At 57.2% G+C, this 12,265-nt stretch overlaps 2 protein-coding genes across 2 annotated transcripts in view; both read right to left on the reverse strand.

The window, feature by feature from the left end:
* Positions 1-12,265, reverse strand: part of RNF130 (ring finger protein 130) — a 163,049-nt gene that overhangs the window by 120,130 nt on the left and 30,654 nt on the right. The gene's annotated exons all lie outside the window — the stretch shown is intronic.
* LOC138727024 (zinc-binding protein A33-like) lies at positions 1,949-7,204 on the reverse strand. The gene is made up of 6 exons (XM_069869147.1): positions 6,924-7,204; positions 6,415-6,510; positions 4,382-4,615; positions 3,960-3,979; positions 3,103-3,218; positions 1,949-3,017 (listed from the first exon to the last, which is right to left on the reverse strand). Exons 1-6 carry the CDS (start codon positions 7,194-7,196, stop codon positions 2,473-2,475), a joined length of 1,284 nt encoding a protein of 427 aa, XP_069725248.1. The 5' UTR covers positions 7,197-7,204; the 3' UTR covers positions 1,949-2,472.

Below are 12,265 nucleotides of genomic sequence, written 5' to 3' on the forward strand. Positions count from 1 at the left end.
AGTGATTGATGGGAATGGTTGGACTCGATGATCCGGTGGGTCTTTTCCAACCTGGCGATTCTATGATTCTGTGATTCTAAAATATCTTTCCTCTCTTCTGGCATGTGAAGGGACCCGAGGAGGCAAAGGTCTCCCCAAAGCACAGGATAAAGACACTGGCACATCGCAGCGAGGAGCCAGGGCAGGAGCTCCCGGACACTGCCCAGCCCCAGACACGGCTATGGGAAAGCGCCCTGGGGTGGCTCTGAGGACACCCAGGGACGAAATGACAATGTAACCTGCAAGGAAAACGCAGCCTGGTCCTGGTGGCATCTGGTGAGAGGAGCTGCCGTACGGGCTGCACATGGGGCAGGGGCTCTGCCTGCCCACCACAGCCCTTCCCTGCCGGCAGGGCCACTCGAGGATATAACAGCCCAAACCCTGGCTCTGCCTGGCACGTCACAGCCGCCACACGCGCCCCGGCAGGAGGAGGAGGAAGGATGCGTCTTTAGGAGCCTTCTCAGCGCAGGGATTTGGGACAGGCAGGTTTCGCTGCTCTCCAGCTCTGCCTTTGGCAAGAGGAAGGTGTAGGAGGTGGCGGCGATGGCACTGGCACACGTCGCAGCGAGCTGCTCGCAGCCCGTGCCACCACGGCGGCCCACGCGGCACACGGCAGCTGCCACAGCCCGGCTGTGCTCGCTGCCTGCCAGTGCCTGGCCGATCACCCCCCCTCGAGCTCTGGGATAGCTGCCTGCCACTGCCCAGCATCGCTTGCCTGTGGTTTGGGATGTGACAGCCACAGCTCCCCGCTGCCATCAAACCAGCCTCACCTTCCCACAGAGGCTCCCAGCCCTTGCAGGGGGATGACAGCCCCACTCCCCGCAGCATTTCCAAGCCAACAGCTCTTTCTTCTCCGCTTTTATTTCAGCTGAGGTTGGGGGGCAGCAAAAGGACAAGGCAGGAGCCAAGGGAGGAGGCAGAGTTCAGCCCAGGGGCTCAGCAGAGAGGGAGCAGAGCTCATCCACCAGCTAAAGCCCAATCCCTGACACCCCCTCCAAGCACACGCAACCCCAAACAAGGCTGCACCAAAAAGCAGCTTCCCAATAACTGGGTCCCCTCTGCACCCACAGAGCCCCAGGCTGCTCAGGGCTGCTGTGAATCAGTGCACATGTGCCTGCATGTTGATCCTCCCCTCCAGCTGAGCGCAAAGTCTTCTCCTGCCCCAGCACAGGCATTAGGCAACCCCCAAACCAGGTGCTGCGGCAGAGCGCAGCCCTCGCTCGCTGCATGGTAAGGGGGTGATGCCCTTCGTGGCACCGCAGAGGACAGAACCCTTGTCCTGCCCCACTGAGCAGGGGGATGACCAGGGAGGGACTTGCTTTGACAACTGTCCCCATACTCAGCTGTGGGAGCTGGAAGGTCCTTGTGCCTGGCCCTTCTGGCTGTGCAGAAAATTAAGCCTCTGCAGAGCAGGAATTTGCAGACTCCAGGCAGCATCGGGGGCTACACAGGCTCAGGGCAGCTCCAGCCTCTGCTCTGTGCCTGGTGTGGACTTAGTGGGCTATACACAACAACCCCACCCACCTCGGGCACTGCCATCCCCTCTCCCACCCAACGCTGCTGCCAGCCAAGCTGGACCCACCCCAACAGGCAGGGTCCTGACCCAGGTGGGTTCTCTAACCCACCTGGGTTGTATCTTGAAAGCCAAGAGCCCAAAGCCACAGGTGGGCTCAATACAAAACTCCTCACCCCAGAGGGCCACCAAGCCCCCTCCTCGTTCCCAGCACAGAGCAGTGAGCAACACGCCAGAAGTCCCTGCAAGATGTGTGAAGCAGCACAAGGGAAGGGCTGGGCAAGAGCAGCAGCTCTTTCATGCCTCCCGTGCTGCAGGCGGAGGGGCTGGAGCCTGGGCTGCTCTGTGCCCCCCCACCCCAGTGGGGATCCCCAAACCGTGCAAGCCATGAGCAGGTCCACCAGGCAGGGGTCTTGCTTGCTAATGAGCTTTAATAGTGACCATGTAGAGGGCAGACAGCCCCCAGTTTGAGCCTACGCTGCCCACAGCCCATCCCACAAAGCCCTTCGAGCAGAGGAAGCCCACCACCAGGACACAGACTGCGACAAGAGGCACCCAGCAGTGCTCTGGGACCAGGCCACCCCTCCACAGGGTTTACGGTTAGAAGCGCAGAGGGACAGGAGGTGCAAGCAGCCTGCACTCACCTCCACTGAACTGTGCAATGCTCAGGCATCGGAGGTTGTTCAAGGGGTGCCAGGCACTTCTGGGAATAGTGCAGCCCAAGGCACAGAGAAGGGCAGGCGGGAGCTGAGAAGAGATTCACCCCCGTCCTCCCTCTGGAAACTGCAACCAAAGTAGCGCCTCTCACCCACCAGGTCCGTGCGTGCAGAGCTGGCCTCCTGCACAGCCCCACGCAGCCTGCTCGGGGGACACAGAGCCAGGCTGGGGTCCCCAGAACACCTGCTTCGCCTCCGGACCCCTCACAGGGCCAGGTGGCAGAGGCGCATGGGCTCCACGTTGTCCCTCCCGTCACTGAAGCAGGTGCTGAAGAAGGGGCAGTATCTCTCCGCGGAGACCTGGTGGAAGGTGAAGAGGTGGGACATGTTCCCGGCATCAAAGAAGGCGACGGTGCCCTCCTGGCAGTCCAAGAAGACCCCCACTTTCCGGAGGGGCTGGCGGGGAGTCAGGCGCACCCAGGGGGTGGTGGTGGCCCAGTACTCCACCCGGTTCCGCAGGCGAAGAGTCCAGTAGCCGTTCTCAGGGCACAGCTTCACCTTCGCCGCACGGTCCACAGCCTCGGAGGCCACCCCCAGGTCCCACTTGGTTTTGCTGCCCACCCAGACCTCCCAGTAGTGCTGCCCGCTGTCGAAGGTCTGCGAGCCCAGCACATTGACGCACTGACGGAAGCGCCGGGGGCTGCTGGGGACGGGCTGGGCTTGATTCCTCTCCGTCACCGCTGTCAGGTCTCTGGAGAAGACCAGGTTGGGGTGGGCTGACTCGGGGTCGAAGGTGAGCGGGGCAGGAGCTGTGGAGATAAGAGTGTTTCACAGCCTTCTGCAGAGCCTCTCCAGCCCCCCCAGCACACCCATCCCTCACACCGATCCGCTCACCGGGGCAGATGGACTGCAGCATCTGCCTCCAGAAGATGTACTGCAAGGGGCCGCTGCAGCTGTCCCTGTAGTGCTCCAGGTTGAAGGCAGGCTGGGTCTCCACGTGCACCGAGGGCCTGGGGCAGAGAGAGGCAGTCAACCCCCCTGCCACAACGCTAGCGAGGCACACGGGACGAGCACGGTCAGGACTGCAGCATGCTACTGCGTGTGATGGGTTTGATAAAGACAGGACACAACTCTCTCAGGTAGCTTCTTGCTACTCCTGATGCAGCGTTACCCCCCAGCACAGCAAGCGACTCGTGGCTGAGGTGGTGTGGACCCAGACACATCCAAGAGCTCTGCTCATGGAGCAGTGACTCCCAGCAGATCAGCACCCAGCACACCAAAGCAGGGCGAACAGGCCATTCCACAGCAGCCCCCAGGGAAGAGGGGGACAGGACACGCTGTCCTACAGCACTTCTGGCCTTCAGCTACTCACAGCTTCCCACAAACCTGCACCTCAAGGTCAGTTTTGCAGCCCTGTGAGCTGTAAGAAGCTAAGACAGGGCACGGAGAAGCAAAGCACCCAGAGTCAGTGGCATCAACCTTGCTCCCGCATGGCTCTTGCGCTCATTCCAAACCAGCACATCTCCTCCACCTGCTCTTCCAGCCATCTCAACACACGTGCTCCCTAGAGAGAGCATCCCCCATGCGCTGGTGACCAGCCCCCACCTAGCACCGTACCAGGAGCTCACTGAGCAACGTGTGATGCTTTTATAACTCCAGATAAGATCCCTCCCCGACGTGGTCCCAGGCAGGGACAGAGATAAGCTCTGTCTGATGAAAGGGAATCTGTTTCTTTCATGTCAGGCACGTACCTGATATCCAGGCTCTCCACCTGCAGAAAGGAGCAGAGAGAATTAGTGGTTATGGTCTGTAATCCATGCAGCTGCACAAATAAGCTCCCTGTCCTGTCTCCTGCTGCCATAAAGCACAGAGAGAGGAAGCCAGCCTGCCAGGACCCTCACCCCAGGGGAAACTGCCTGGGCACTGCAGCCAAGGCAATTTCACAGGGCTGACAGAGAGGAGGAAGGCTCCAGAGACCCATCACCTCAGAGAGATCACCATATCCCTTGTGGCTAATGCCTCCAGGCTCAGAGGGAATGCGTAGAGAATCCCGAGGGACGGCAGGGAGACTGACTTCCAGGTAGAATCTGGTGCTGCCATATAGGACTCTTCCTATCCCAAATTCAGATCATGAAACACCCCTCAGCCTCCTGCTAGGGCCAAGCATGCTCACCTCCAGCAATGACACTTCTTCTATCTTGCTCAGGGTCTGCTCGATACGTTCGATGTCCCTCTGCAGCACCGATATCCCCTCTTCCAGCTGGTAGACATCCCTGTGCAGCCGTGTCAGCACCTGCTCTTCCTTTTCACTCAGCTCTGCCAGCACAGCTCTCTCCCGATCCTCCAGGATCTGATGAAGACGAGCAAACTCTGCCCGGATCTTGAAGTTCAGCTCCCCAGACACCATCTGAGCAGAGGGAAAAGGCAAAGATCAGTCTGGCAGCTAAAACGGGTGCACAGGATGGCTGGGCCCATTGACATGCTTACAGTGTCCTGGAAATTAAAGTCTCAGATACACCTACAACTTTTTGGATGGAGAACAGGACACAGAGACAACTTCCAAGGCTGCAAAGCCAAGAAGAGGGGAGCCAAGAAGGTCTACCAATTGCTCAGCCATCTTAACTAGAAATCCTTGCACACAGCCCTCTCCCACGCCACCAGGAATTTGCTTGTGTACAAGACTGCAGATCTTTTGCTTTTTTAGAGCTGCAGACTCAGCTGTTCAGATTAGTTAGGATTTATTTCACATCATGCCAGGCCCCAGGCAGAGCTACCCAAAACTGGTAACTTGCTCTTTTTCTCTGATATCTCCTATCTCTCTGGGCTCCTGTTTGTGTGGGAGAGACAGTGGAGCTGCACAAGCTAATCTCTGTAGTTAAGGCTGATAAAATCCCACTCAGCTCTTTCCAGAGGCCACTTTTTTGCAGTTGTTTAGTCGGCCAGACAACCTTGTGGTGCTCTTACTGCTGCCTGTTTAGAAGAGGCAGCCAAAGACTTATTTTCCTGCTTTTTAAGCTTTTAATCTCCAAGCGCAACCTTTGCCTTCACTATTTGCTTGAGAAGCACCTCCCAAAACAAACATTCCTTTCTACCAGCAGGAAACTCATGTGCCCCAGAGAACATCAGAAGCTTCAACAGTTGGGGCAGCACCCCAGCCCCCCTTTGCTCTAGCAGGTGCTTGTGCTGACGCACCAGAACTGCAGAGGATGGGCGTGATCTCCCTGTTCAGATCAGGAATTTACTCCTTTACTCTTTACACTTCTCATCCAGCTTTTCCACCCCAACAGGACATCAACCGCATGTACTTATTTGCTGACACTTCTTCACTAACCTCAAAGATCTATCCAAATCTGACAGTGGGGCACAGGTATTAAATAGCGCAGGCAGGGGGATCAGAGCTCCGTCCGGTCAGAAGACAGTCTTCCATCAGTTTTATCTCACCTCTGAACTACTTCTGTTTTCCTTAAACTCTCCTTCCTTTGCTTTTAATACTTTTATGCCACTCAAGAAGGAAGCACAGTCAGCCTGTGGTTGTCGTTGCTTCAATGCACAGTGACAAGCAGGCAGCCTGGTGTCACTCGAGCCTGGAGGGAGCACTCGGGCTCCTCATATCTCAGAGCTTCACAGCGAATCCAAACATGGCACTGGTGACAAGGCCACTGCTCTCTGAAGCGCCAACACTGCTGCTGCTGACCCTGCTCCTTAGCTTTGCTTCCACCCCTTCAGACAGACAAGAGGATTTCAGAGCTTCCAAGAATTAACTCTTGGGCAAAGCAGCAGCACTGCAGGGCTGGAAGAGGCTGCTCACCTGGCAGCTCCCACCACTCACCCTGTCTCAGCTCTGCTGCACCAACGCACCTTGGAAAGGCTGCGTGAATGAGTGATTAATGTCTCTTCACAAAGTTCAGATCACTGCATCGTTATTCATCTAGATTTTTACAGGCAGTTGGGCTAAATCTCAGCTGGAGTGACGCACAGATCCTCTATGAACATTGGGCACTGGCAGAGGCTGCCCAGGGAGGGGGTTGAGTCACCTTCCCTGGAGGGGTTTAAGGCATGGGTGGACGAGGTGCTGAGGGGCATGGTTTAGTGTTTGATAGGAATGGTTGGACTCGATGATCCAGTGGGTCTCTTCCAACCTGGTTATTCTATGATTCTATGATTAACCCGGAGGCTCTACAAAAGGCAGCCACCACAGAGCATTACCATCAGGTCACAGATATCTTCCTGTGTCGCGTGCTTCCTCCGCAAGAAGTTCTCCATCTCCTCCTGACGAGCTTGCAAAGCTTCTTCCAGGTGCTTCTGCAGGAACAAGGAAAAGAAGGTGAGTAAACCACTTCATTACTCTGCTGTGACTCGGGAGCGATCCCAGCTCCTGAAATCAGCATTACAGGGAGGCTGCGATATGATTTCTTTCAAAGGCAGTAAGGAGAACGCAGCTCATCAACAGGCTAGAGAACTACATATGTGTGCACATAATGAAACACGCTCATTTTTGAGACTGGGAGCTCCAGCCTTGCAGGAATGGTTGGACTCGCTAATCCAGTGAGTCTTTCCCAACCTAGTGATTCTGATTCTGTGCAGAAGGTTTAAAACCTGTGTTGCTGTGAACTGACTTGCACAGGGACTGGTCCTGTGAGCAGCGCCCTCGCTCCTGGCTGCTGGCCCCTACGTGATGAGCAACCAGCCACTCACCCGCATCTTGTGCCACTCACCTGCATCTTGAGCCGATGCTCCACGGAGCCAGAGCGCCGCACCTTCTCCACCAGCCCCGAGAGCAGGTAGTGGGTGCGGAAAGCCCGGCTGGGGAACTGGCGGCGGCACTGGGGGCAGGAGGGGACGCGGGTGCCGCTCTCCCAGTAGCCCTGGATGCAGGCCTTGCAGAAGTGGTGCATGCAGTCCAGCATGACGGGCTCGCTGAAGAGCTCGAAGCAGATGGCACACGTCAGCTCCTCCCGCAGGCTCCGCTCCTGGCTCGCTCCGGCCATCCCTGCTGGCACACAGGGTCCCAACTCTTGCGTTTTGTGCCACCACCGCCCCCTGAGCCCCTTCCTCCTCCTCCCTGGGCCAGAGCAGACCCTGCCTCTCCTCTGGGGCACAGCTCGGGCACCGGCCCTCGGGCAGGAGGCACAGAACCCGGTGCCACCTTGGGTGCATCCAGCCCCGGGAAGCGCCACAAGCTGGGAATTCAGGGAATTCCCGGCAAAAGGTCAGTCCCCTTGCAGAAAAAGAGCTTTCTGCTTCCCGTTCCCTCCGCAGAGCCGGGCCCTGCGCCCCTGGCCCCGCGGAAAGGAGGGGGCCCGGCTCGGGGACAGCGACGGCCCCGCACCCCGAGTTTGACCCTCGCACTTTGCAGACTTTGCACCGCGCAGCTCGCAGCCCTCGAACCGCGCAGCTCCCAGCCCCTTGCACCGCGCAGCTCCTTGCACCGCGCAGCTCCCGCACCGCGCAGCTTGCACCGCGCACCTTGCAGCTCCCGCAGCCCCGCGCACCTTGCACCGCGCAGCTCCCGCACCGCGCACCTTGCACCGCACACCTTGCACCGCGCAGCTCGCAGCTTCCGCAGCCCTCGCAGCCCCTGTGCCCGCGCAGCTCCCGCCCCGCGCAGCTTCCGCAGCCCTCGCAGCTCCCGCCCCGCGCACCTTGCACCGCGCAGCTCCCGCACCTCTCAGCTCCCGCAGCCCTTGACCCTCGCCGCTTCCGCTCCGCGCACCTCGCTCCGCGCACCTCACCGCCCCCGCCCCGCGGAGCGACACCCGCTCCAGCCAATCGCCGCGCGCTCCCGCCGCGCTCCCGCGCGCTGATTGGCTGGAGCCGGGGTGGGCGGGGCTCCCGCGGCGCCCGCGAGAGGGGCGGGAGCCGGGGCCGCGAGCGCCGCCGGTGGCCGAACCGGGTACTGCGCGGCCCGGCGGGCTCTGCGCGGCTCTGCGCGGGTCTGTACGGCTCCGCATGGCATTGCACGGGTCTACATGGCTCTGCTCGGCTCTGCACAGCTCTGCGTGGGTCTGCACAGCTCTGTGCAGCTCTGCATGGCATTGCACGGGTCTGCACGGCTCTGCGCGGCTCTGCGCGGCTCTGCGCGGCTTTGCACGGCTCTGCATGGCAATGCATGGCTCTGCATGGGTCTGCACAGCTCTGCGCAGCTCTGCACGGCTTTACATGGCTCTGCATGGCAATGCACAGTTCTATGTGGGTCTGCACAGCTCTGCGTGGCTCCACATGGCATTGCACGGGTCTGCACAGCTCTGCACGGCTCTGCGCGGCTTTGCACGGGTTTGCACGGGTCTGCACGGCTCTGCACAGCTCTGTGCAGTTTTACACAGCTCTGCATGGCAATGCACAGTTCTATGTGGGTCTGCACAGCTCTGCGTGGCTCTGCATGGCATTGCACGGGCCTGCACAGCTCTGCACAGCATTACACAGCTCTGCGCAGCTCTGTGCAGCTCTTCATAGCTCTGTGCGGCATTACACAGCTCTGCGCGGCATTACACAGTTCTGCACGTCGCTACCCAGCTCTGCATGGTATTGCACAGCTCTGCCATGCCTCTGCATGCCTCTGCACAGCATTACACAGCTCTGTGCGGCTCTTCATATCTCTGTGCGGCATTACACAGCTCTGCATGGCTCCACACAGCTCTGCATGGTATTGCACAGCTCTGCCACAGCCTGCATGCCTCTGCGCAGCTCTTCGCAGCTCTTCACAGCTCTGCATGGCTCTGCACAGCCTTACACAGCTCTGCACAGCTCTGTGCAGCTCTTCATAGCTCTGCGCAGCATTATGCAGCTCTGCACAGCTCTGCATGGTTCTGCACAGCACCACACACCACTACACAGCACCGCACAGCTCTACATGACAATACACAGCTCTACACGGCACTGCGCGGCATCACACGGCTCTGCATGGCACTGCATGGCTCTACCCTGCACGGCACTGCGTGGCATTGCATGGCTCGGCACTGCACGGCACTGCACAACTCTGCACGGCGCTGCACGCTGCACAGCGCTGCACAGGACTGCATGGCTCTGCACAGCTCCGCATGTTATTGCATAGCATGGCACTGGGGGCAAGGAATGGGACCCCTGGGAATGTCACTAGGATGGTGACACTAGGACCTGGGAATGACACAGGCACCAGGGATGACTGAACAGTCTCCATTTTGCTGTAATTTAATGCAAAAAATCCTCACTCCCCACGTTTTCAGAGTTTTGCGCTTCCAGTAGGTTGGATCTTACTGTGTGGACGGGCCAGCAGGGCTTGCCAGGAGCAGTGACCGCTGCCAGCCCAGAGTGTAGCATGTCACCCTCCTGTCACGCACCAGCAATCCTTGAGGAATGGGTGGATTTTGGATAGAAGCTGAATCGTCTGCTTGGATGCATATTTTCGAGAGAGAAATAGCTTCACCATCCATGTCCAGCCTCTGATCTCCTGGCTTTGCCACCGTTCCTCCAAGAGGCATTACAGACTATTCCTAAACACACATCTAGACACATGCATGAGCCAGCCAGCAGGACGCCCAGCCCAGGATGCCCAGCCTGGACTGAGCCCTGGTGCTGCTCCCTGACTCATTGTCGCTTGCAGCACCATGGTCCATTATTTGTGTGGCTCTGCACAGAGGTAAAAGCATCAATAATTGCTTTTTGGCAGAGATCTGGAATGTGCCACCAAAGGTTACGTTCTCCTAGCAGCCTGAGCCATCAGTGCTGAGAGATGTCCCTGTGAATCAACATCTGCACTGTGTTCAGAGAGCTCACCCCTCCCTCTGGGGCTGGTTCCAGAGCCCAGGGAGATGACAGCCCCCAGCCTGCACCTCCATGCACCCTGGGGGATCTGCAGGACTGTTGTTTGGAGAAGGTGAGTCCCTCTGTAGCCAGGTAACATAAGCTTCACCCTTAAAAACAGAATTTGAGGTAGATCCCCTGCTAGCCCAGCTGGAGCCTGGTCCTGGACAGTCTGTGCATGGCGCTACCAGGTGCTGCAGGACACCCAGCAGCACCCATGGCAGTCTTGGATGACCTGGTATCTTGACTCAATTTTCCCAGATAACTCCCCTAGCTGCCGACAGGACCAATTGTCCGTGTAAAATAGCTCATCACCGTTGCAGGTTTGAGGTGCAAACATAGGTTTCCGAGCCAAAGAGGGAGCAGCACCATTTTAACGTGCACTGTACTAATGCATCAGTCACAGAATGAAGTTCTAATACAGCCAGGGATGTCCTCGCCATGGCCATTTAACTTTCTGGGCCATCAACTAAAGCTAACAGTGAGTGGCAGTCATCTCCCAATGAACATGTCTCCTGTCTGTAGATTGAAAACACACGCTTGAGCGTCCCCTGGTCTTGAATTCTTATTTAAGTGCTCCTGGCATCTCCTGCCTTTCAGCACTCGCTTCAGTTGGCAATGTAATGTTTTTCTTTCTTTTTTTAGCATATTCCTCTCGGGAGGCTCCAAGCTCTGGGCTGGGACCTGAGAACGCCGTATTTGGAGAGCCTGATTATGCACTGGGGAGATGAAGGATAACATGGATCAAGAAGAGTCTGGCCGAAAGCTCATGGCTTGGGTCCAAACCCCTTTGCTATTCTCTGCTCTGTGCAGTAAATACAAATTCTTGGAGATGGGTGTCAGGCGCTGTTTGGCCTTACAGAAGGAGAGAGATGAAGAGAGGAGCCTGGTGGGTCTGGCTGCTGAGGGGGCTTCAAGCTCTCAGAGATACCTGAGTGGAAGGAGAAAAAAACCGCTGCTTCACACTATCAGTGCTTTGTGTCAGCTCTCCAAACGCTGGCAGAAAAGCTTGACAAGAGTTGCGAAGCTTTGCATTTTGACTTCCCTGTTTCACTTTGTTCTGATTACAAATAAACACTGAAGACTTCAGTTCCTCTGGTTCCCTCCTTCCCTGGTGGCTCTGCCTGAGCTGCAGGGCAGGGGGCAGAGGGGTAAATCGGGGCTGGAGCCCTTGGGTCCTCAATGGGGAGGTGCTGGGCAGCCCCTCAGTGGGTTTGTGTCCCCTCTGCATCCACCAGCCCATCCACTGCAGAGTGGAAACCTGAAGGCAGAGGGTCTTTCAGCCACGGACCTTGGGGCGAGATGGTGGTTTTGATGCAGCCATAAGGGAACAAAGAGCAGCAGCGCTTGGGAATTCCCAGCTGCCTACTGGGGTTTGAAAGCCCACGTGTGGGAGTTGGTTTTAATCACTGTTGAAAGACTTAGCAGCCCTAACCTCTGTCCTTGCCCTGGAAGCCTTCAGCAGTCTTTATTTCCACATTTCAGACACTGAGCTGAATTAAATCTGGTCTTTTCAATGTGCTGACTTGGACAAGCCCCAGGGGAAGGGCTGTGTGAGGGTGAGGATGGTGCAACCTGGAGCCAGCCCTTCCTGATGCCCATGACATCCCTGATCCGGAGGGACAGAGGTGCTGTAGACCTGGGAGAAATCCCCAAACTGCCTATGTCCCCCCCAAGCAGGCTGCACCCCAAGAATCGCTGCTTTGCTGGGCTCCTGTCAGCTCTCTCCTGTGCTGAGACCAGGAGGGAGGAAGAAATGGAAATGGAAAGCAGAAAACAGAAAGAAAAATGTAAAAGAAGAAGGGATGAGGTGAATCAAGGTAACAGTTGCATCACCATTAAATATTATACATCCCTTCCTGACCTCAGTTGCAGAGACATAATTTAAAGGCCTTGGTTAGAAAAGAGAGCAGGAAACGAAGCAGCGTTCTGAGATATGATATCTTTGGGTAAATAGCTGGAGGAGAAGAGTGACCAAAGGGGAGGCCATTATTTGCCAATATTTTCTTCCCAGAAGCAAATGACACCACTGTTTTGCTAAGGCCAGAACCTTGTGCTCTGGAGGCACCCGCCTGGCCCCAAGTTATACCTGTGAAATGGCAACCATGGTCCAGACAGGAGCCAGATGGAGATGGTGAGAGGTGCTGAGCAGGTTCAAACCATCCTAAACACACCGTGGGAGGATCCAGGTCAAGTAAGGCCAGTGATCTAAAGGTTTGTCCCTCCTGTGTCCAGGATGTCATGGAGAAGGGTTGAGGACCAGCATAGACAAATCCAT

Source organism: Phaenicophaeus curvirostris, chromosome 15, assembly GCF_032191515.1.
Source record: "Phaenicophaeus curvirostris isolate KB17595 chromosome 15, BPBGC_Pcur_1.0, whole genome shotgun sequence".
Lineage (NCBI taxonomy): Eukaryota > Metazoa > Chordata > Aves > Cuculiformes > Cuculidae > Phaenicophaeus > Phaenicophaeus curvirostris.

What these genes read in the sequence shown, in the direction of transcription:
- LOC138727024 (XM_069869147.1), bottom strand. Translation starts at nt 7,196, where the DNA reads ATGGCCGGAGCGAGCCAGGAGCGGAGCCTGCGGGAGGAGCTGACGTGT. An exon ending in AAGATATCTGTGACCTGATG is followed by an intron (nt 4,616 to 6,414) that starts GTAATGCTCTGT and finishes CCCTCTGCTCAG; the next exon opens with ATGGTGTCTGGGGAGCTGAA. An exon ending in AAGAAGTGTCATTGCTGGAG is followed by an intron (nt 3,980 to 4,381) that starts GTGAGCATGCTT and finishes TCCTTTCTGCAG; the next exon opens with GTGGAGAGCCTGGATATCAG.